Raw genomic sequence first — 26607 nt, forward strand, 5'->3', positions numbered from 1 at the left:
GCTGGAAGAACATGGATCTATTCAACGAAAATGTCCTCTTCCGATAAGAAATGGCAATTGAGTCGGAGACCAAATTGGTTTATGTCTAATTATCCCCACTTAGCTTTTGCATAAGATCCCGCCATCTTCGGGGGATCGTAAAGACAGGTATTTGACCTACTTCGGCCGGTCGGTACAATAATAAAAGTATTGTCCGCCACATGGTTTGTGACTTGATTTATCCTGCTATTGTTGATCGCAAGGAACTAAACGTGACTTTTTCTTTCTCTTTGCAGGCGAATGACATACTCAAGTGTCCAGATGGTAAGTCGTTTCTCATTTCTTACAAATCAAATCCATTTATCACTCTTTTTTTATTTATTTAATGTTTGTTTTCGCAAACAAATCTTCACTTTCTTCGAACGAATCGCCTTTTGAGGTTATTCATTCATTATCATTATATTTAGATTTGATAGGAGGAGCTATTTACGTAATATCCTAAAGAATAGATTCCGTTCTGGTAATACTATATTTTTGGTATAAATGTCCTCAATTTTTTTTTTTACGAGAAGAGTCACGAGAATGTCGTGAAGCATTATATTGTTAAAGTAGTAGAGTTAAATTAAACAAACAGAATCCACACCCATCATTACCACTAGTTGGTTAAACGTTTATTTTAGCAGTTTTAGAAGAGTCTGACTTTCGAGTTCGTGTTGATTGAATTATGAAAAATCCATAAAACGTGGGAAGCAGTGAATGATTTCTCATAAGGCACATGACACATATGCTTCACATCAAAAAATCTAGGCGGAACCACAAAATGCAAATGTCTGAGCTTGTGTCTCAGGGGCTGTCCACAAATGATTTCACCAGGACGGATCTACATACCCGCAGATCCTGCAGTGTGGGAGAGCCCACTGTACCAAAAAGGCCCGTGGCTCTCAAGTGGCGTAGAAATCCAGTAGGCAGTTAGGGTCTCTGCTAATTTTTTGCAGGGGGGGGGGGAGGCAAAATTGATAGATCCAGGCCTGGATTTCACAATTTCAGGGAAGGAGGGTGGTTTGTTAAGTTGTGACAGTTTATGACAAGGGGGAGGGATGAGGTAACAAGAAGTGTGGCATAACGCATTCTTTAAAAATAAGAATATAATCAATAACAATAGCGTGACATGTGACAAATAGCAAAGGGGGAGGGGCGCTATGGTTCAGTGTGGCACTGTGTGTCAAAGGGAGGGGGATGTTGAAGAAAAATGTGCCATCCTTTATGGACAGTCCCTTAACTCAAGTTATTTTTTAGTTACTTCCTTTTCGGCAGAAAACGACAAACAAAAGGTACAGCGATTGACGTCACGAAAATATTACCTGAAAAAACCTGATATTTTAGTTTTATTCCTCCAAAGTGTCATGAAACTGTTATGGTGGCTTTTCTACAAACTGTACACTTTTTGCATAATTTTTGGTCCAAAGGGTTAACAAGACTTTGTTAATTAAAATGAATTAATCTTAATGGCATGATTAACTGATTAATTCTCATAAATAAAATACGAAAACGTTTCCTTCACATTAGAGTTTATTAAAAACACAAAATTGATTAAGGATTTCCATGTTCTCACCAAAATCATTACGTCATTGAATACGGCAGCGTGTATAATGGAGGCTTGACTATCGCACGACCTACAGTGCTACCTAGGTACTAAATGTGACGGGGCTCAAAATTTAATGCCAGGAAAATTTACAATATATCTATGAAACCAAAGACATAAAAACAACCTTACATGTTGAAAAAAAATGCTACTACTTTCAAAGCTTTATTTACAGCTGCTAAATAAATAAATAAATAAATAAATAAATAATGAAAATAAAAAATCCAATTAACCATCCTGAAACGAGATATTTGTGTTGATTAAAAAGCATTGAACAGATTCTCAAGCCCTGTGTCAAATTATTATAGTTTATTACAATAAGACAGTGAACATTAGGGTTATAACTTAAAAACATTTCGCCATTTTTAAAAAATTTCCTGTGCTTGCAATTGATGAACTTTAGTATAAAAAACTATCGCTGCAGTTATGTCTGAAAAAAAAGTCTTAAACAGAAAATAAGTACTTAGAATGTTTCAATCATTCAGACCAAGAAAACACTCGGTTTTTAGCAATTTGTTATAAAACAAGAAGCTGATGATGAGAAGTTGATACAGTGAAACTTGTGTAAGTTGACCACTTGCGGTGCAGTACTTTAGTGGTCAACTTAAACATGTGGTCAACTTACAGAGGTTGAGTTATATGATATAGATCTAATTCTGTTACTGAAAATAGCGGTCAACTTAGATAGGTGGTCAACTTAGAAGGGTGGTCAAATTTACAAGTTTTACTCTACTACTTATTTCTAAAGATTTGTTTAATATTTGGGGTAATTTTGACCAATGCACATCGTAAGTCATGCCCCAAGTTTATAACCTGAAAACTCGAATGAACTTTGTTTTTTTATCTGTCACATTTCACTAATGATTACAGATTAGGTAATTAGATACATTTTATACACCGATTTTGTTAATTCTTTTGTTTTGTTACCGAACGATGATCCAACCCTTGTACTTACCTTTCACCCTCAGAAAACCCCCTTTTACTCTTCTGTGGGTAATTACCCCCAGGTTGGGAGCCATTGATTAATAGGGTACAGCAAAAAGATAAGATTAAAGGTTAAAGCGGGGCAAAGATTTTTTTCAGTCATCGTTGGTGTTAAACCAGTATTGCAACCAAAAATAACTCGCTTGAGAAAAAAAAAAAAAAAAACATACACACATCAAAGTATGAAATACACCTCCAGTTCAGTCATTTCCAGCCGAGGACAGCAGTTTCGTGCTTATTAGCACTCACCAGCCCGGCATAAGAAGTGACTGAGCTGGAGGCGGAAAGCCTGTTAAGGAAGCCAAGAGCGCCAAACAAACTGGTAGCTAATATAGAATTTGCGCTAACCAGACGGAGTGACCGAAGCAATGGTTCGATTCAACTCGAAGATTGAAGGCAAGGCAGAGTGCTAATAAGCACGAAACTACAGTCCTCGGCTGGAATGACTGAGCTGGCGGTCTATTTCATGTATTTGTGCCTTAGCCCCTGCTAAAGGAGCGGCAACTTACTGAAAATACATCAAAGTATCTATCCAGCGCCTATTTCTCCACAAAATGAAATTCCTTTCTACAGCCTATCATTCTCTGAAACTAATCTTTCAAAAAAGCATAACCTCTAGTGTACAACATCTTGCTCAATAACGTTTATTAATGAAAATCTGAAGGCGAAATTCATTCTTTAACTCACTTTCTATAGGATGAAGGCTATGGAAGCGTTAAGTGTGAAAAACGTTTCTATTGACTGTTTAATCGATGGACAATGAAATGGAGATGATGAAATGATAAAGGGGCTGGAAATAGTTTGTCATCAATTGTTTTCGCACAAACTATTGTCTACATACTTTTTATTTAATCCTGAAATCTAGAGCGGTGATGGGGAAATGTGCTCAAACAATTCATCCATAAAGATTTCCGAAAAGAATCATTTTTATTGCAAAAAAAATATGGATTTTTTTAAAATATCAGTATGATTGCGTAAAGCAAACCACTAAAGAAATATGGGACAAATTGTTGTGTCGCGGCACGGACGGTACTGATTAAGAACTTAGATTTTAAGATCAATTCCTGAGTTTTCTTCGTTTATTTGTTTTGGAATTTATGGTATAGTTTTTGATGTGAGATACGCCGAACGCTAAAATAAGCGGTCAAATTCTGTCAACTTGTAACTAAAATTAAAAATAACAACAAAAAAAAAAATAATTAATTTGAATTTTGACGTCTTGAATTCAAATTATGTTTTTCGCAATCACGAGTGTGTGCATGTAGGTATGTGTGTTTGTGTGTGGGGGGGTATGTGTGTTTGTGTGTAGGTGGTATGTGTATGTGTGTGTAGGCATGTGTGTTTGTGTCTGCGTGCTGGCATAAGTGTGTGGGTAGTTGTGTGTATTAATGTGTGTGTGGGGGGGTATGTGTATGTGTGTAGGCATATGTGTTTGTGTCTGTGTACAGGCATGAATGTGTGGGTGGTTGTGTGTATGTGTGTGTGTATGTTTTTGTGTATGTGTAGGTGTCTGTATGTATGCGTGTGTGTATGTGTTTGTGTATGTGTGTGTATGTTTTTGTGTAGGTGTATGTGCGTGTAGATCTATGTGTGTGCGTGTAGTTGTGTAATGCGCGTGTGTGTAGGACATGGATGCAACCTGGAGACGGCTTTCGCCATAGGAGCAGCACCGTGAGGAGCCGGTCGACGTGATGGTGCGGAGGGTGGCGGTGGGAAAATAAAATGATAGCACGCCAAAAACAGTCAAATGAAAGCAATAAGCAATCGTGATTGCTCAATAAATAAATAAATAAATAAATAAATAAATAAATAAACCGACTGAGTCGCAAATGTAGAATCAAGAGGAAAAATTGAAAATCCTTTCAAAAGCCATCAATGACAAGTATTTTCTTTTATAGAAACTGGCAACAGCTAAAAGTTTGAAATCATCGTGTTTTCTTTCCTTGTCGGCCAACAATGAATTCTGTTATCAATCGTGTGAAAATGTAGGCTTAGCCGTATTTAAAATCTGTTTTAAAAAACGTTATAGTTCGAATTCTATATAACATGGAAGTTCCAAACACATTCTATCAGACCCTGGAAAAATTACTTTTTACTTTAGTGCTAAATTGGTAAATTTTTAAATATGTCTTCACTACAAAAAATACGAAGAACCTTTTAGAGGTTTTTAATTAATATCTTCGTTAATTAATGTCTTCTGAAGAAGCAACCCAGCTAAGTACACTCTCGATCAACTCTCTTTTCGAACAATTTTTTTTTTTTTTTCCAAAATCGGTCTATCCGTTTAGGCGCTAGAGTGCCACAGACAGATACACAGAGACGTTAAATTTATAAATCCCTTCCTTGTACGTCGGGGGTTAAAAATAATCATAACTAATCTCTACATAGTATAAAATGAAGTCCCCAAAAAGCGTCTGTTTGTTTGAACTCGCAAAACTCGAGAACTACTCGGCCGATTACGCTGAAATTTTCACAGTTTGTTCCTTTGAGTCCTGAGAAGGTTTGCAGAACAGTTAGTTCTTTTTTTATTCCAATTTACTTCCAATTTTCACATAAATTCCCGAATATGGGGGTGAAAAATTACTCGCAAATAGTAATATTGCATATCGTTAGAAAGGGTAGAATTTTCCGCGTTCTACGCAATTTGTTCCAATGCTCTAACTTTATTACAACGGGAGTTATTTGCGTTTTTAGCTCGAATTTTTTTAGGCTTATCTGAAATTTAGGTACTACTTTCTTCATTAAATAAATCAATAAAAAGTGAAGGAACTGTCCCACAGCTTTCTTTTTGACGCCATTGGAAAAAGCGACCTTTTTTACTCCAGATCTAACTCGACCTATGGTCGAAAAAATAAGCTTTTATCTCGAAAGGAAAAAAAGTTACAAGTCTTTTTAAATCAAGTCTAAGAAATCTCGATTCCATTCAAATTATGAACCATTTTCTTTCGCAATTTAATTCCTTAAACTTATTTTATTTTGTGTTTCCATGGTTACGTATTTTAAATCCATCTTTCTGGATTTAATTTCTTAAAAGTATTTTAATATCTGTCGTCATTGTTTGGAAAGGAAATCATGATGTTTTTTAAATTGATTTTTTACGCCTGATTGTTGAATATACGTCACTTGAGACAATTTTTATTTTCAAGGTGGACCGGGCAAAGCCGGGCAACGCAGCTAGTACTGTATAAATGTGAAAGTGAGATTGTTTGTTTGTTGAGCTTTAAACCTTTAACTATTCAACTGATCATCATGAAATTTGGCATACACGTTGTCGGGGGTATAGAAAAGGACACAGAGTACCTTTCATCCAGAAAAAAAATGACTGCTTCAGGGGGATTCTAATTAAAACACTGTTAATGTCAATGCAATTTATAACATTTTAATTGGCTCTTTCTGCGCCAAGAAATAATCTTATTGTTTTTCGAATTTTCTATCGTTTGAAAGTATATAAAAATACACCTTTTTATAATTTTTCCTATCTTCGGAAGCTCGAAGGAAGTAAATCAGCTAGAAAAAAGTTAAGCATAGTTAAGTAAGTGAGAATATTTTTTCAGAAAATTGCGTGCGCGAGATAATTAGCAAGACGAAAAGTTGAATAATTTATTATCTCATGCCATTTCTCGCTTGAGAGTGAAGAGAAAACATTATTGCAATCGTTTAAAGAAGGCGTTGAGTCTTTGTAAGTATCATGTTCGAAATATTTAACTTTTGACTATGTTTTTGCTCCATAATTTGACTTTGTTTTTGCTGTTTAATTCTTTTATTTATTTATTTATTTATTTATTTATTTTTTTTGTGCAGCCCACGAACGATTGATATTTCATTTCCAGTTTTAATGGGTCTGTTGTCCTTAATCCAATCAGAAATTCACAGATAGTTTTGAGTTTTTATAAGGATTGGTGATGCTGACCAGAATTTTGTAGGAGCAATATCCTTTTTTTAATGGCGACAGTGTAGGATATTTTATTGCGAGTTTTCTTATACCTGCCTCACAGGCCCGTGTTCAGAATTTCATAAAGGGAGGGGTTCTGGTTTCAATGTTTTATCGTTCTTACCTGCACTATCAGAAAAATACAACAGTGGGCCAAATAGTTCATTTCTGTTTAATGGCTACAATGAGGGGCATAGCGGTGTGTGGGGGAGGGGGGAGGTTCAAATTCGCAGAAGATGTGTTTTTAAGTGATATATTACCAATTCTATTATTGTATATTTTATATACAGTAAAGCCTAGTTTTTATTCGGCTCATGTTTATCCGGATCAAATTTGTACAGTTAAAAATATATATTTACTTAAATAATAATTTAAAACTGTGAGTATAAAACAGTGGTGCCACTAGAAAATAAGTTTTAAGGGAGACATGTTAATAAAAAATCTAACCTGATAAGGGGAGTCGGGGGTTCTCCCCCAGAAAATTTTGAAGTTTTTAGATTGCAAACGGAATTTTAGACGGTTGGCTCCGCGGAAATTTGTAGAAATTAAAGGCGTAAAACGTGATTATAGGCCATATTTATTGACGTTAGGGTAAGGAATAGGGCTCAGGGACTCTCCTTGATCTTTTTTTTTTCTTGAAAAATTGATAGAAATTTATTTTTCCTTTCCTTTTCAAATTTTCTAAATTGAAGTTCCAAAAACGCATTTGCAGACAAACTTTGAAGATTTTTACGGGGAGGGGATTTTAAATCTGTCCCCTGGATTTTTCTAAAAAATCCTTAAGAAACTTAAGCAGTATCCTAATATATTAGAAACGGGGGAGGTTCAGAGGTTATTCCATTTGCATTTTTAGTAAGTTTTGTTTTAAAAACCTAATTTTTGATGATATTAAAAAAAGGCGGTTCGAGGACCCTTGCTCGAATTTTTTCTGAAACTGGAGTTTTAAAAACGCAGTTGTACGACCATATTTGGAAACATTAGGGCGCTTTCCACACTGAAACAAAGCCAAACCCGAGTTAAGGTGATTTTTTACAATTTTAAGCGATGTTGTTAGATATTCGGGGGCTTTTTCTGTAAATTTTGCAAAACTGAAGATCTGGAAACAAAATTTGAAATGCTCCATTATGCTATTGGCATGGGGCTGGGAGGGGGGGGGGGGTTCGGAGGAGCAGCACTTTGAAGAAGACTTTCTTACTTTCAGACGAACTAGAAAAAAGGAAAAAATTTGCTGGGAAACTTCAAAGATAATGTTTTGTTTTTTTAAATACTATAAACAGACTTTTCAACATTAAAGTTAGTTTTAAATCAAATTTACACTCTTCTTTGGTTTTTTATTATGTTTCTCCAATGGGAGGGGTTTAACCCCTAAAACCCTCCCCTTGGACACGGCTCTGCGTGCCTCAGCTCCCTGCTACCATTGCGGTTACTCAGTTTTATGATAATAAAGCGGTTAAGCTACAATGATGGGGTTGTTTCCTTCAGTCAAAAGTACTACTTTTAGTCACTGAAATTGATAGAATGAGTAAAACAAATAACATGAACCCAAAAAATACTTTTATTTTCCCAGCAGTTAATTTTTAATTATTTTTTTTTTTTAATGTCCGATTTTTCAAACAAGGCGTTTTCTTTATGACGTCACAATTGATGCACTTTGGCGCATCTTTCTATCGCGTTTCCACGTTATGATAATCAAGATGCGTGTTAAATATTGCACTCTACACTTGCTATCAACCCTATCTTTGCCAAAACACGTGATTAAAGATGCGAATTAAATATTTTGGACCATGAATGGCAACAGTGAATTTCATTTCATCATTTGTGACGTCATCAACAGAATCGTAAACAATGAAAGCTCACCGATTAAAGTAATTTTTTAAAAATATTAAACTTAAACAAATTATTTAAAAAATGGTCAGATCCTACGTTTCTAAGCATACTCTTTCAGGAAAAAATACTTTTGAAATTTTGGAACCGACCCCATTAATAACTAATTCTTCAACTATTCCATACTTTAAATGTTGAACCCGCTTTCAAGCTAAGCTAGTTAACAATTACTTTTCTAAGCAAATTTCCATTAGTGCATCGTGGGTTTAGCTTTGAATTTGTGCAAGTGAGGCTCGAACTCTGCCTGAAATAATTGCATAATTCATTTACAGAGTTCACGCTATTTACATTTTTCTTGAACTTCTTTTGCCTAAGGCTTGAACTTTTTTTCAAACAGCAACCCAAAAAATGAAAATAACAATTTCTCGGAATTACATAATTAGAAAACGCATTTCGTATTTATGAAAACAGATTAAGTCGACGCCGAAAGAAAATAAACTTGACAACGGACAGTCATGCCGAGAATTTGACCCTCTGGAACGGAGTTCGTCTTTTTCGTTTCCGTTCTTTTCTCGTTTATTGTTGCCACCAGATTTCCTGGTCATGAGAAATATCATCCAGATACGTGATTGGCATGAATAGGACGAAAGATTTTTTTTTTTTTTTTGTTATGTTACCGTTCTGCACGTGTGGAATGTCAGTTTTCTTTACGATGATCTGTTTGAGATTTAGTGATGGTATTTAAGCAATTCGTCGTTCAATTTCTTGCCCGACATTGCTCTCTATACTGTAAAATAAATTAAAATAAAGTAAAAAACAACTGCCCTTTGACTAGAAAATCTCCAGAAAACTGGATTTCCATAAAAGTTTCTGATAAGCTTCTTCGCAATTCATAACATTACCACCGTAACCAACCTTGGAGAAACAATTTGAGGAGCATCTGTGGTGATTTTGAGGAACAATTTAATATTTAGCGGAGCAGTTCGGTATTTTGTTTAAAAATCAATAGCAATGACTTAAACCACTTGTCTAAAATTGTTTTATAGCTTTAATAAATAATTTTAAGTACGAGTATAAAATTATATTATTACTAGCTGCGTTGCCCGGCTTTGCCCGGTCTATTTTAAAAACAAAAATTGTGTCAAGTGACGTATATTCAACAATCAGGCATAAATAAAAGAAAAAAAAAATCATCATGCAAATTTTCCCCTCCAAACAGAGATATTAAAATACTTTTAAGAAATTTAAATGAGAAAGATGAATTTAAAAAGCGTAACCATGGAAACACAAAGCAAAATAAGTTTCAGAATTGAAAATGAGAAAGATTGAAATGATGGATTCAAAAAGCGTTACCGTGGAAACGCAAAATAAAATGGTTAAAAACTTGAATAGAGAACAGATTTTTGAACTTCATTTAATTCGCTTGTAACTTTTTTTCTAATGGAGATAGAGGGTTAAACTTCCGACCATAGGTCGAGTTTGATCTGGAATAAAAAAGGTAGCTCTTTTCAATGGTGTCAAAAAGAAAACTGTAGGACAATTCCTTCACTTTTTATTGATAAATTTAATGAAGAAAGTAGTGCCTAAAGCCTAAACAAATTCGAGCTAAAAACGTAAATAACTCCCGCCGCAATTAAGTTAGAGCGTTGGAACAAATTGCGTAAAACGCGGAAAATTCTACCCTTTCTAACGATATGCAATATTACTATTTGCGAGTAATTTTTCACCCCCATATTCGGGAATTTATGTGAAAATTTTCCCTAAATTGGAATGAAAAAAAGAACTATTTATCAAATTGTTTTCGAACTTGTCTGCAAACCCTCTCAGGACTTAAAGGAACAAATTGTGAAAATTTCAGCAAAATCGGCCGGGTAGTTCTCGAGTTTAAGAGTTCAAACAAACAGACGCTTTTTGGACACTTCATTTTATACTATGTAGAGATTTATGTTATTTTTGCATTAATAAAACAGCTTAAAACACTATTTCAATCTTTGAGTAAGCATCTTTAATTTCCCATGTTTACATGTTTGCCGAAAAATGCGGAGCAAAAGAACTTCTTTGCGGAGCCGCAGAGTTTCGCCATTTATGCAGAGCAACTCCGCAAAATGCGGCACAGAATGGCAATTTTACCGGGCCTGAAAACTCTTTTCGTTGAAACGGATGTTTTGTTGCATCGGTACTCGTTGTACCGGGATTTCACTGTAAAACTGCGGTTTTTTAAATTTTTTCATTTCTGTTACTTTTTTTTTTTATCTTTTCTTTACTCTTAATAAAGCTGAAAGTCTGGATCTCTGTCTGGCTGTCCCGACGTCTTTGCGTCGCGCATAGCGCCTAGACCGTTCGGCCTATTTTCATGAAATTTGGCACAGAATTATTTCGTAGCATGGGGATGTGCACCTCGAAGCGATTTTTCAAAATTCGATTTTGTTCTTTTTCTATTCCAATTTTAAGAACATTTTACAGAGCAAATTATTATAACGTGGACGAGTAAATTACCATAACGTGGAATAGTAAATTACCATAACGTGGAATAGTAAATTACCATAACGTGGACGAATTAACTACCATATGTGACCATGGAAGATCAAATTAACATAACAAATTGGCGAGAAATTCAGCATCTAGAATTTGTAAATATACAGGCGAACAAAATTACCTTTAATTCTCTACTACGAGCAAAGCCGTGCGGGTACCACTAGTACCCAATATTTTGAAGAACGTATTGGATTCGTGAAAATTTTCGCATTTTGTCGGACTTGCCGGTTTTGAGGTGTGCTGTCTCCATTTTGACTATTTTTTGGAAAATGTCTGTCTGTATGTGTGCGACCGTTTTTTTGTGACCGCTCTAACTTTTTTAAGTGTAGCCCAGGGGATCTCAATTAATGATCCGATGGACCTGCAATGGTCCGCGAAAAAATTTAGTCAGTCCTTGGAGATTTTAAACTATTTACGCTATAAAAAAAGTGTTCTTATTTAAAACATAAGAGCATTTTATACGTTGTTTTACACTAATTTTGTAGTTACTTTTCCTAATTTTCTGTGATTTGTTTACTATATATAATAATTACAATAATTACTTATCTAAACAGTTAATTACTAGTGTAAGTAAAAAGCAAATTATAGAACAGATCATACAGTTGACTTGTGTGACAGTTCACAGTTCATTGATTGCTAGTATTGTTTATTTTTTTCTTTCGAAATTTATGAGTTTGTCATCATTCAATTCCAACGCAATATTATTGACAGAATCATCTGTACCAAATCTGACAACTTAATCGGTAATCCTTAGCAACTGATTTTTACTAATAACTAATAAGGATTACCGATTACGTAGTTAGCGCTTTAGAAAATTTTAGGTTTTCAACTGGAAAAATGGTTTATGATGTGATTTCGTCAAAATTTCTCTAGATACAGTCAATTCGCAATAACTCGAAGTCCGATAACTCGAATATTACTATAATTTGAAGTTTTTATCAAGTCTCGACCCTTTTGTCTTTATTTCCATGCAAATTGTTCTCAATATCTCAAAGTCAACTTGCTTTAACTCGAAGTTTTTTCAAAGATGACTCGAAATTTATTTCGAAAGAACGAAAAAAAAAGAAAGAAACAAGTGACTATGAGAGAAAAATTAATTTACTTTCACTTGCAATTCCTGCACAATAGACCTCTAAAGCAAGAAGAGCACCTGTTGAGTCAATGTGCGATGAAGGAGTTACACGTGCGGAAATGAGTTAACTTGTTTTCTTTTCTTTTACTGTACTGTTTACACTTTGACATGTTGCTGGACTACGAATTTGCTTTTAAGCTGTCAAATCAACTGATTGTACCTTTATTCGAAGGCTGACTTGAGTTAAGATGCGTTACCCTTCATGCTTTAGTTCGATCATTTGCTGATAAGTTCCTGAAAGACAGAGTGAGTTTTCTTAACTATTAAAGATGTCTAAGCAAATATGTACTCTGTCAATGAAATTAAAAGAAATAAGAGAAACTTCTAATGCGGTAGAATCCATGAATCTGAATTTGAAACAAATGAAGATGTGCACTTTTCTTGAAGTAGAATCAGCTCTATTCAAGTGGTTCCATCAGTATCGGAATCAAAACCATGATTTTGATAATATCCCTCAATATTTTTAACCGACTTCAAAAAGGAGGCGGTTATCAGTTCATACCGTATGTATGTTTTTTTTTTTTTGTCCACTCATAGCGTCTCACCTAGTGAACCGATTTTGATGATTCTTTTTTTAATGGATAGGGGATGGCTCAACTTAGGTCCCATTACTTTCTTTGACCATATTTGTTCTTTAGAAAAAAAGTTATGGGCAAAAAACGGTAAATTTTATGCAATTAAAATGATATTGTAGCGAAGTTCGCACTTTTCATCCGTGGATAACGGTGGCTCAGTGGTAGAATTCTCGCCTCCCTCACGAGCGACCCGGGTTCAAATCCCGACTAGGACAAAGTGAATTTTACTAAAATTTCGTTTCTACTGTTTCCCGTATGTTCTCGAATGTTCTATTAATTTCTGTATCTTTCCACGTCTGGAAAGTTCCAGCACTTTCTCAAGTTGCATATAAGGAGATGTAACGTTCATTCGTGGTTCTGAATAAAGATCTCGAGTTGAGACTAACGAGTAATCGCTTTATTTGGCTTTCACATTGTCTTCGCTATCTTCATCTACGCGACAATATGAAACTCATTGTTATAAAACTTTGGTGCCCTATAACAGTAACATTAATAGTAATTGTAATGATAATTTTGAATCAAGGCTTTTCTAAAGCAATACAGTGATATAGAGCCGAACTTCTTACTAGGTAACTTCTTACTTTTACTGAAATATCTACATTTACACTAAAAAGAATGAAATAAAAAAATTTTGAAAAAAAAAATAGAACCGACTTCAAAATTGCTCTAAAAAGTGAAAAATAATTTTATTCTTTAAACACCAACGATAATACTTTTAAACATAATTTTTGAAGTTGGCGCAAAAACAAAAAGTAAAATCCATTGTAACCATGCTTCGTTCAAATTTTTATCAAAAAAAAAAAAAAATCATCCAAAGTTAGGAACGAAACATTTATATCGTTACTCAAATATGCTGTCATCAATGCATAATTCATGTGGTAGTGAAGAAACTAGACCTGGTAAAATTTATACTTGTAGTTGAGTTATGGCTGTGAATGATTTTATCGATCGTTTTTGCGCCAACTTCAAAAATTATGTTTAAAAGTATTATCGTTGGTGTTTAAAGAATAAAATTATTTTTCACTTTTTAGAGCAATTTTGAAGTCGGTTCTATTTTTTTTTTTTTTTCAAAATTTTTGATTAAACTGTGCATCTTGTGCTTAAAAACTTCTAAGCTCTGTAATTTTGTCTGTTATATGCAAATATTGCTTAAAATATTCGATAATTTTTAATATTAAAATGTCGAAAACCAAAACTAGCGGTAAGTCGAACTTTTGATAAGTCGAAATTTTTTGTTGGTCTTTAGATTCGAGTTATCGCGAACTGACTGTATTTAACAGAATGCGAATTCTTATATCAACCGTCTCATTGATTGCTTCTTGAGTAGTCAATCAGCTACTTAATTAAGCACTAAAATGTTTTTAGACTTAAACTTTTTACTGAATATTTGGAGATCTATAACCCGTTTTATAGGTTAGGAACTACTGTTTTAAACGAAGCTATGCTGTCAATAAAATTGCGTCATCCGTAAAAGATTTATCGCAAAATGGTCATCGACGCTTCCAAGAACGAAAGTTTTCGTGACTCTTCTTTTTTTTTTTCAAGCAGGTTGCTCTTTCGTGGACGATGGTTTTTTGTTCTCACTATTAAAAGTCACGTTTTCACTGACATTTCCGAGGGTTGCGCCAATCAATAATATCGAATGGTATTGATAAAGCCGAAAAGGCCAACAGAATGAGCGCTCCCAAAGGTCAAAAAGTTAAAATGATTCTTTAGCGTCTTCGCGGTCAAAGGTTTAAACGGTTTTTAGAAAGCCTTTGGAATTATTGATGATAGGAAAGAAAGGTGTTTCTTTGTCTCTTCATCCTTTAGCCGGCTGGTTTGTGATATTCCAATAAATTATGGGAAATAATGGTGTTTTAAATCGTTGCTGTCATGGTGTGCGTGTTCCTGGTTTTGTGGGCGTCAAATGCAAGTTGGTTCAATCAGTGGCAGTTTAAAGGAACTCTGATACGCGAAGTGAGAGGCAACATCATTAAAATTTTAACAGCATCCTCCCTCCCAGATTTATGTAGATTTTTTTTTAATTTCGTATTGTTGAAGTTTTATTACAGTTGTATTTTGATTATATTCAAACTTTATGAAATTTCAGGAAAGAAAAAAATGGTGTTCTTTCCTGTTCTCAGTGCTTCCTCTCTCCATCTATCGAACTACAAAATCAATTTAAATTTTTAAATGATATAATTATGCTCAAATTAGGAAAAAAAACTTGAGTAAAGAAAGCTGCAGCAAATATTATTTTTTAAAACAGAAGGATGAATCTCATTGGTGGATAAGTCTCGGGAAAAATTTTTTGCAGCAGCCGTATTTCAAGTGAAGTAATTTTTAACCGTTTTGTGAAATTTCCAAAGTTAAGGACCAAGAAACGCAATTTCAGACCTTTTCTTTGGCCTTGTCGAAGAGGCAATGACCTTTTCTGGATTCCTTGTCTACGGGAGGGGCTTACGCCCCTTAACCCCTTCGTGGGTGCGCCACTGGGTTCATTACATGTTCAAGACCGTTCATCTGTTTTAATTGTCTTCGTGTTCCTTTCAAGGGATTCAAGTTAGTTGCGACCTCTAACCAGATGTAAATTTAGACAAATGGAGGCCCGGGCACAAACAGCAACTGGGGCCCCCTCCGAAAAGGTGTCGACGATTTTAATCAGTAAAGGTTGCAGCATTCATTTTTTGGAGCTCACAGAGATCACGCTGTTTTGTTTTAGTTTCCAGAGGGACTAGTGTCTCTGACAAATTATTTGCTGGTTAACAATAAAATATTTGATGGCACTGTAAAGACACATTCCAGTTGAAAAATTATTGCATAGGTGCTTACATATTTAATGTGAAAACAAAATGCTTAGACGTTGTCAGTCTGTTTCGTAGTTTATTTTAAACGAAATTAAAATACTGACATTTGTTTCTTCATTTTAATAGAAGATATTAATTTGTTCCCTTTATTTTCCTTAAAGAACAAAGTTTTGAAACAAATTAAATGTGTAATCTCAGAACTGATGGGAAAATTATAAAATAGGGAAAATAATTTAGAAAATTGTAAATGTTTGTTTGGGCAACTTGATCACAAGTTGTCCAATTTAGAGGCTCGAGCGCGGTCACTGGATTCACCTCTTTAAATTAATCCCTGTCTCTAACTTAGCATAAATATAATAATAGAAAAATAAAAATGAAAATGTATACTTTATTGAGTGGATATAAATTAAAATTCAATGGTGAAGAATAGCGAAGATCTGCAGAATTGTCTATTTATTCTTCAAATATGCTTAAATGCATTTTTGGTTTTCAATGAAAGAAAAATTATTTTCTTGTCGAAAATCGTGAGCTATTAAAGGTAAAGCAATACATTAAGTAATAATAATTCTCTCAATCCTCATCGTTTGAAATAGTTAAGTTGAGTAAAACAGAATTATTAAGTTTAAACTGCTTTTGACCAATGTCTTAACTGAAAGCACATTCCAGGAAATCGTTGTCGTCTTCCGGAGTTGTGAATAACAGTCTTCAGTAACTGGTTTATATACAAGAACTGTTCGAGAATAAATCGATTGACTTGTGCCATTGTTCACAAGAGTTCGCAACATCGCAATTGTTCTTTTCTGTAAACATCCGTTATTTTTTCTCCCTTAAAACAATTAAAGGAAGCAAAACGAACGATAATTTTTGGCTTTTGTCGCTTTGAGCTGTCTAATTATCAAAGTACATAATGTATCCTGTGAGGAAAAAAACAAAACAAAACACCTGAACGTTGTTGTTTTTGTTTACGTATTCTTTCGTTAATAATCACTACGGAAAGATTGGATGCCATTGCCTTGAGATGATGAACTTCTTTTTTATTTGTAAAGAGGACAACTCATCACAAAGAGAGGGAATAATACCCACCGATGGGAATCGAGCCCACGACCTCCGGAAGCGACGCTTCTACAGCAGACTCCGCGTGAATCTTAAAGACAACATTTAGTAAAAATGCTAGATATATATGAGGGTTATTCAATAAATAACGAAACAGAGGCTATAAAACAGGTTTTATTCGACATTCTTCAAAAATATGGATTGAAATTGTTTAAACACTTATCCCACCGGGAAATTAGTCGCATAATTCCTTTGGCTGCTGCTGGCACCAATTACGCACGCATCCTTTATTTCATCATTCAAATGAAAGCGTCGTCCCCGAAGTGCTTTTTTGAGTTCCCCAAAGATGTGGGATCACATGAGGATAGATCTGTACTATAAGAGGGGTGGTTCAAGATTTCTCATTTAAAGTTCCGTAGAGGTTCTTCTTTTGCATTGGCTGCCTGTGGTCTAGTGTTGTCGTACAACAGGATGGCAGCACGTGAAAGTTTACCGGGACCATTGTTAGCATTGACCATGGATGCCGTAATTGTTAGTTTTTAATCAGAAAAAATTTCTAAAGTTCCTAAACAAAAATGCTGCAGTCTAGATTTCCTTGCGTGATTACTACATCATAAATAATTTGATTAGCCCTGTTCCTCTTAAGAATAAAATACCTAGTAGATAGAGCTTTCCCATTATGTCCGATCAAAGATGTATTTGATGGATTCTCAAACAGTTCTTTACTAATAAAATTGTTATTCGCAGCAACCGCTTTTTTCTTTCTCATGAGTATTGATGGTATTGTATATTCCTTCGTATAATTAAAATTAACAAATTGGTAGGGGAAATATGACTCTAGCAAGTGAACTCAAACATAATGTGGATTGGTTTTGGAGGGACTATTATCGGCAAGGGAGGGGTCAAAGTGCAATTTTGTGCTCAAATACAGGGTCTGAGCTATTCTTTTTAAATATAGGTCCTTAAAATGCCTCTGAAGGTGTCGTTTTACGTGGGCTCTAGATCTGCGCCGGTCTGCATGCGGATGTAATAGAATAGATAAATTTGCATAGAAGTTCACGTAAGCTCAACTTCTCTCTCTGTGCGTACTTCTTCCACATTCTTTTTCAATATTTTCGTTTATTTAAAGGATCTCAGGCTAATTACATATGAAAATAGGTTCTGCTGATTCTGAGATTTTCTGCAGTTTTGTTAGAAATTATGCCATTATCAAGAGACCTTTGTAGAAGACAAAAGTGGAATGTCTTATCTATAACATTTGTTGTCAAAGTTGAAATGACTAAAGACGTGCGAAACGTTTACTCACAGCTGTTCCCGTTGCAGAAGAGAATGTTACAGCATGAATGAAGGACATTTTCTTCTAAAACGTCTGCTATTTTCAATGTTGCCTAAATTGATGTCGATGCGTCATCAGACATAGCCCGCACCGATGAAGCAATAAAACTGTCGATTTCCAAAGCCTCGATCGAAGAATTGGGTCATCCACAAGCCGACCTTGAAACTGTCAGTGTGGTTCTTTCTGGACACAGTTCTTCCTCCGTGATCTAGATCTCGAGAGGTGGCTGCTGCTCACCGCTCTGCCGATTCACCCAAGACGGACCGGACTATTTCGGTTGCTGCCGGACAAATCGGTTCGCAGCTATTGATCCGGAAAGGGAAACGAACACTGCCCTGTGGACTGATGACCGCGCGCATTGTGTAGGCACCACGCACCGGGTTGTCGGTCGCTCGGTTTCTGGTTATCGGAACCATCTTTGTTTTCGTTATCCATTAAGTTCGCGTTTCTGGAGGTTACAGTTTGCTGCATTCTCAATGAGTAAAATCCAAAAAAAGGGTTGGTTTGTTTGTTTACATAATTATTCAGTCAAGATATTATGAGGCTATGAGAAATTAAGCTCCGACTCTGACAATGTTTACCTCTGTTTCGGAAAATAGCGAGGGGTAATTGGCGCTTTTTTATAGTAGTTCTTCAAAAATATTCCAACTAAAATCTGAGCCAATAACACATCTATTTTTCACTAAACTCCCCTAAAATAGGCAAACATTGTCAAGGTTACAGCTCAACTAACCAGAGCTGCACTATAAAAGTTATCCGACGCATTCCCAAACCAGCAACTCTTTCTTCTTCTTCGCTGGTGCTACAGCCTGTTGCAGGCCAAGACCGTCTCTTGAAGTCTTTCCCATCTAACCCTATCCCGTGCAATGCATCTCCATCTTCCTACTACTTTTCATTCCTTGTACTTTTCTACTACTACTGCTATTCATTCCTACTACTTTTATATCCTTTTCTACTCTATCCAGCCATCTGACTGGAGGTCTCCCTCTTCGGTGTTTTCTTCATCGAAATGAATTTTCCTTCATCGGCGTTCATATCAAAATATGTGGCCTAGCCACCTAATGCGAGACGCCTTTAGAACCTTTAAGATGTTATGTTCACCATACTTTTTGTATATTTCGTGGTTATAAGCTATTCTCCAACGGTTATTTTATTTTATTTTTCCAAAATATTTTCTTAAATTTTTTCTTAAAAAAATCAATAAAAGATCTTTTTCTGCCCTGTTGAGAACCCAACAAACCAGCTACTAAGATATATCTAAAATTGAATTTATAAACAAGATCGAATTCTTGATGAGTTTATGACATTGCAATTGTCACTGAACTAAACAACGTCACAATAAAATTTCCTGCCAATTAATAAACCTCACCAGTTTCTGCTGGTCTCGGTATTTTACTTCTATTCTATTCTATTCAAGAGTCACAACTGACTTCAACTGCATTTATGTCGAGGACTGCATACTAAGTGCCTTGCCTCCATTGTTTTTATATACCGATAGATGGCAGCACCATCACCGGATCGAGCAGTTAATGAGAATTTAGAACTAGTCCAAGAGCTAATAGCTACCTGGTACTAGCACCCCCAGAGGTATCGTTTCACTTGGAGGACATTGAGACCACGAGCATATTTAACGTCGCCCAGTCCCCTTTAATGACGACGGTGGGTCTTCGACCAGTAAGGATCGAACCCGAGGCCCTCCGGCCCCGAGTCCAATGCCTTACCGATCAGGCTACCACGGCCCTGTATTTTACTTGTTGTATATTTCTTTTGACCTCCACCGAGATGTCGTGGTGGTAAAGAGTTGACCTTCTGTGCCGTGATCCATGGTGGCTAGTCGGTGAATTCTCGAGATGCAGAAAATCGTCAGCACCCATGTCGTATGATTAAACGGCATGTAAAAGTTTCCTTGAGTATTCTTTGGTTTTGAAAGCCCTCATCTAAATTAAATTTCTAGTGAAATTTCACATCGAAACGAGCAGAGGTATTTCTTTCAGGTGGGAAACTGGGGGTCATGTTTTCGAACTAAATATAAATTTCAATGCTTTATATTTTCTATAATTATTGGGAAGATATGACTTTGTCCACATCAGATTAACTATAGAGAGTAAAAGAATCTCGATTTCGTAAAAAGATGTAGATGCCTATTTTAGGACTCAACGATTTAACTGCATACACACGGGTTTAGAGGTTACCAGAAACTACAGAAAAGATGAACTGATGGATGATAAAAATCCGACCTACCTCCTTTTTTAATCTCTTTAACCGGATATTCTTGCAAGCTCGAAACACGTGTTAGCAATTTTTATTGCTATTTGTGCATTCTTGAGTTGTTTTTGAGCGCTTTAACAAAAGAAATTGTCGGAAGTTTTGACTCCGCAAGGAATTTATTCTAGTTGCTTCTTTCAAACTGAATATCAAGTTATTGTCCACTGTAAAAAAAAAGGGAAATTTTTACTCTATTTTAAATTAATATGCTGCAATGGTCGAACTTTTTCAATTAAAAACACTTTTCGTCTTTTATTTAATGTTTTGAGTAAAGGAAAAAGTTAGTGGATTCTAACAATCATAAACAAAGAGAGTAATAGAAAATGTAAAGAGTCTTTATTTTCGGTGGTTTCTTTTTCAGACGCATTTAGTTTATCAGAGAAATTTTATCAAAATAAGTCGGGGGTTCCCAAAATTCTCTCTTCGCGGCACTCTTTCAGGAATTAGAATTTTATCGTGGCACCGCTGTCCATCTCTGTCATATACGCATTTGTTGACACCATGGGCATTTCGTGGTACCACTTGTGGTATCACTGGGTGCCGCGGCACCCAGGAATCCTTGAAATAGGTAGTATCCTTGAAATAAGTAGTACTCCTACATCATTTAGCTCTTAACAAAAAAGAAAGAAAGAAAGAAAGAAAACACCGGAAAAATCACTTTTAAGAAGTAGATCAAAGTACTTTTGTTTTTGCCAATATAAACGAGATAAAATTGCTTCCTTGAGGCACTGGTGCAAAAATTTAATTTCTATAAGACTATATGAAGAGACTGTAAAAAGAAGCACGGAGAACTTAGTACCTTTGATGAAAATCTATAAGCAGGCGACATTGAAGTTTTAAAAGCAAACTGTAAAGAAATTTAGCTTTTCGAGCAAAGAGATCGCTTTGGACAATCTGAAAAACAGCAACTTAGGTTTTCTGAAATATTGACAACCATCTCTCAGTTTTTATGACAATGTTCAAGGGAAAAAATGCATCACAAGCCTTGCCCTACTTTTCAGATAGCCATCTGGTCAACCCTTCCAACATTTATTTACTAAAACTTACACTCCATATATACAACGAATTCACGGTTCAATGCCCATTCTGATGATGAGGAACACAAGCACTTGATCCGTGAAATGTTTTGGAAATTTTTAACCGGGAAACTCCGAAAACATCTTAAGATGAAGGACTAAGACTTGGTCATAAATAACGGAAGATAGCTTCTGCAGTTGAAAGCTGCTATATTTGGATGATTTTTATGTTTGAGATTTGAGATTGATCGTGACCTTAACCTACTTGACAAACGCAACTGAGAAGTTTCGATCTAATAATTTTTTTTTTTTTATTTTAACTCTTTGATTACCTAAAAAGGATGATGAATCTTCCATTTTCATCTTCAGAGGCATCACGAATTTTGCGATAACGCTTCAGGAGATGAACTTTTATGGTGGTTCGAAAAAAACAATTTTTTTTTTTTTTCGGAATCGCGTTACCTCTCAAAAGTGGTAGTTTGGTATCCTCAGTTGGGGAAAAATAACAAAAAAATTTTAAGTTGACATCTTCAATTTGCGCATGAGGCTGAAAGTTTGGAAAAATTTAAAAGTTGAAATGTTCAGAAAATTATAAAATTAGTTTTTTTTGTATTTTTTTTTTGTAATGCAAAGCTATAAATATATAGCGTAGATTGAACCTAAAAAATAGTTTATAGTTTTTACACAAGATCTTTAGTTCGCGCATATACGCCTTAGTTTGGGCAGGAGATTTTAGCCCAATTTAAGGCGTACGCGAAAACGAAAGATCATTGCGAAAACTATAAAGGGTCATTCCATGTCAAGTGATCCAAAGTTTTTTCCCTCACCTTTTTGTATTTCTTTGAAAGTTCGCTTATCAATTGTACCCTTTGAGGTAATCAAAAGTCCACATTTTTAGTTTTTTATCTCCATTATTTTTTTATTTATGACACTTTGATTTTTCAAAAACCTATATTTGGTGCTGAGTTATCGTCCATTTTATGTTCAACCATCGATGAAAAAAAGAGGGTTTTTCGAAAAATCAAAGTGTCATAAATAAAAAAATAATAGAGATAAAAATCTAAAAATTTGAACTTTTGATTACCTTGAAGGGTACAATCGATGAGCCAAATTTCAAAGAAATACAAAAGGGTGAGGGAAAAATTTTCCCAAATTTTAGATCACTTGGCATGGTGTTACTTAATGGTGATGGTGACACCCTAAAATATTTTTTTTATGTTCAAATTACGCTACATACTGACAATTTATGGCTGTTGCGTTACAAAAATATGAGAAACCTATTTTTTTTTTTTTTTGAAAAATTCAATTTTTAGCATATTTTTTCAAATTTTCAGCCTCATGCGCAAATTCAAGATGTCAGCTTAGAATTTTTTTACTATTTTTCCCTAATTGAAGATACCAAACTACCACTTTTTTTTACCACCAAACTACCACTTGAGAGGTAACGCGATTCTGAACTAAAAAAAGAACGTTTTTTCCGAACCACCCTACTCTGTATAGCCCAAAAGTTCATGATCCATACAAAAATAAAAATTCACTTCATTTGACTGATTTTACCAGTTGACTAGAAATCGGAGGCAGTATACAAGTAACCCGGCAAAGTTATTGACCCTGTAAACAGTAAACAGAACATTCATTTCATTTGAGTGACTTTACTAATTGACTCGAAATGAATGTAACTACAGCATTCCCTAACTGTCAGAACGAATCCGAAAGCCTTGACTGAAGTTCTTTGCCTTCTCTATTACGCATTAGCGCATTGCCACCTTGTGACCTAGCCCGATGCCGCACGAGGAATAAGTAAATAACTGTTTTGCGAGCCTAATTTCACTTGCCCTATTTCCTGATAATGGTGCGCTGTCTGTCTTATTAGTAAGAATGAATCGTTTATTGTGTTTTCGGTTGTAAGGTTCGATGGGACTTCCGTGGTTTTAAATGTAAGCAATTGTTTTATAGTAATGACTTATTTGAACCAGTCACGATTCAAAACGATCGTGCTGTTAGACTAGAGCAATCAATCCCAATCTTTTTACATGTAAAAGGAATGTGTTTTATATAGATTTTTTTAAGTAATTATCAACCAATAGGAAAGTTATTCAGTGTGGTCGCATCGTTTATGCAAGATCCATTTCTTTAACCCCTTTCCCTGCTTTTAAAGAATCTTCTGTTAAAAATGTAAATGAAGAGTTCCATACTTTGCCCTAATATGTTGGCACCAGTTCCGTCGAATAATCAAAATTCCGGAAATTCAGACATATGACAGTGTAATTGATAAGGATTATAAAACGATTTGCTTTCATTTAATGGGAAAACTGAGGCCGATCCGCTTTCTTTACAAGGGCAGGAATGTCAACATCGATGTTTGTTTTTGGTCGAAGAAGGTCTAACAGTGAACTGTCGGAGACAGAGCTCCTGTGACGATTCTTGATAAAGTTCATCGGTTTGGTAAAATATATCAGTAGATTAAATATTTTAAATACATTAAGTAAGCCTTTTGGACTATTTTCGCTGATGTTCCTGCTGTGTTGTTTTATTTATTTGCGTCTTCATTCAATTATAGAACGGCTTTGTTGCATATCTTCAAGATGGTAAAGAAAATTTTATAATGCTTAATTTAGTTTCTGAATGTATCATTATCCAAACTAATCCCTGTTCATAACTATAAGGCATGAAGTTGGACCTGTTGGTTATGAAAATTATTAGTAAGTAGTCACATCAATCGCCACCCGTTCGCTCTTCCTCGCCATCACCACACTTCATTTCTCGTCTCCATTTTTCTATCGCGCGTCTGAATTTTCTTTTATTTATAATTTGACCTTTAACAATTTCCACACAGAATGGATTTTACCAGCGTATCATACCGACTTTCAAATATACGAAACATAAACTTAGACATATACGAATAAAAGTCTATAAAGCTTCAGAATATCAATTTCTGCATGTGAAAACGTTATTTTAACAACGAAAGATGGGACAGAAAAAAAACTAACATAAACTAAACGTTCATGGCATAAACCCTTATTTTTTCGAATTTCTTTGAAAATTAGTAAGCTTGTCATTGTATTAAGCATATTAAGGAAACTAATTAAATAAGTAAAAAATAGAAAGAAGAAAAAAATATTTTTATTTGACTCTCCACTTCATGCTTCAGTAGTTTACAAAATCACCTCACTTGCATGCGACATTGAGCAAAATTGGTTGGCCATTTATTTTGCTTTACTGTATCCTATTTAAATCAGCTTATTATTATTTTTTTAATACCGATGAGCTGCAGGGAAAATATCACAAATACAACTTGAGTCTTCTACCCGTAACTAATCGCGTAGCAATTTTATAATTTGTGACGGACGATTGATTCACGAACACACAAGGGTGGGAAATCAACCGCTGCACACATGCACCATCTCCTCATTTTATAACAGTTGCTTTTAAATTTGATAGAAATTTCGCCGCTTGATGGACTCACTAGCCGCCAAATAATCACCAAAGCTTGGAAATGATTGTGAACATGTAAGGAGTTATTCAAATTTCGTAGCTGACGATGGTTGCCTAACCCGGATATTCAAAGAAACCCCCTACTGAAAGAAAATGCCAGTTTGGCATTTTGTTGTCCACTGAAGCTTGTAAGGAAACTAGGGAGGTTTGACCCATGAGGATTTTTTCTATGAAAAGGATATTTATGGAAAATGTTAGTCTTATTATTGGTCGACCAGCACCAGTCATACAACAGCATTTTTCATTGACAATCCATTTCAGAATTATCAGTGGTTTTCAAGAAATTCAGTGTTAGATGATACTGCACCTTAATAGTAAAGTTTGAAGGTTTTGGAATTTTTTAGATTTTAACCTCCAGTTTTGAGAGAAATGAATTTTAAAAATATATGTGTTTTAGTCACTTTTCTAGCTATCTACTGATATATTGAGTAAGTTACAGTAACTTACTGAATATACCTGCCTTGCCTTCAATATTCGAGTTGAACCGAACCATTGTATCGGTCACTCGTCTGGTCAGTGCTAATTCTGTATTAGCTACCAGTTTGTTTGGCACTCTTGGATTCCTTAAGAGGTATTTCCACCTCCAGCTCAGGCTCTTTCCTATGCCTGGCTGATGAGTGCTAATAAGCACGAAACTGCAGTCCTCGGTTGGAAATGACTGAGCTGGCGGTGCATTTCATGTATCTACTGATGTGCAGTAGTTTTATGTAAGTTTAATCTAAATGCTGAAAATTGGTTGCTGAAAATTTACGGTAAACAAAGGAAAGCTACGTAGGGAGCTTTGACACAAGCTAAATAGGGAAATTAACTCAAAGATTAGTTTGATACTTTTGTTTAATTTAATGTTTTTTTCAAAGAAATGTTATTTTTAATAGATAAATTATTGTTATTTAGGCATAATCATTTTATTTCATTTAAGCAATAACTAATACTGGGGCCGTGGTAGCCCGATCGGTAGAGTGTCGGATTCGGGGCCGGAGGGTCCTGGGTTCGAACCTCGATGGTCGAAGACCCATCGTCGTCATTAAAGGGGACTGGGCGACGTTAAATAGGCTCGTGGTCTCAATGTCCTCCAAGTGAAACGATACCTCTGGGGGTGCTAGCACCAGGTAGCTATTAGCTCCTGGACTAGTTCTAAATTCTCATTAACTGTTCGATCTGGTGATGGTGCTGCCATCTATCGGTACATAAAATAATGGAGGCAAGGCACTTAGTATGCAGTCCTCGACATAAATACAGTTGTAGTCAGTTGTGACTCTGAATAGAAATAGGAACTAATACTGTGAACATAAAGACCTGATTTTATTTTTTTTAAATAAATAACTGTAATATATAATATTTTGGTCTATTTTTTTATTTATCAAATAACTAGAATACTAATAATCTTTGAGCCCAATGAATTGTTACTTAGTAAAATAACTTAAGTATTTCTTCGCTCTGATTTTATAGGGCAGTTCTCAAAAGGTGGGAACAAAAAAGTTAACTTTGAGCAATTTCAAAAATTTTCGAATTTGATATCAATTTTGCTTTTATTCTATAGTATGCATACCTAGAACAGAATATATGAACATGAAAAGACAGCAGGTATTTGTAAAAATTGTTAATTAGCAAATTAAATCAGCAGTCTGTAGGTAACAGATTTTGGACATTGTTGTCCTGTAGGTAACGGATTTTGGACATCATAATGTAAGTTTCACCATTTTTGACAACTGTTAATCTGATTTTTAACTTTTCCAATGAAAATTTTATTTACTACTTTTTGAATTTTGCAATTTAATGATAAAGAGGATATTAATGAAGTACTTGAATGGCTACACATACTGCTCTTTACATATAATAAAGTTTTGGAATGATTTTGTAGAAGTTGATGAAAGGTAGAAAAAAGCTTCATGGAAATAATTATACAAACTTGTAGTTTGATTTATTGGGACAAATAAGGAATAAAAATAGAGACAAATAAATACGACATATATATTTTTAAAGGAAAAATAAACAAAATATGCTTTAAGAAAGAATGTAAAAAATGACATCAGTTTTAATAATGAATATTT

At 34.9% G+C, this 26607-nt stretch overlaps 1 protein-coding gene across 1 annotated transcript in view; it reads left to right on the plus strand.

Annotated features, from left to right (window-relative positions):
• The first annotated feature begins 200 nt into the window (after nt 1–200).
• Nucleotides 201–26607, plus strand: part of LOC129223332 (sushi, von Willebrand factor type A, EGF and pentraxin domain-containing protein 1-like) — a 161484-nt gene continuing 135077 nt past the window's right edge. Inside the window, 1 exon segment of the mRNA XM_054857898.1 lies at nt 201–303. Within this exon segment, the coding sequence (XP_054713873.1) occupies nt 201–303 (103 nt within the window).

This window comes from Uloborus diversus, chromosome 5 (assembly GCF_026930045.1).
Source record: "Uloborus diversus isolate 005 chromosome 5, Udiv.v.3.1, whole genome shotgun sequence".
NCBI lineage: Eukaryota > Metazoa > Arthropoda > Arachnida > Araneae > Uloboridae > Uloborus > Uloborus diversus.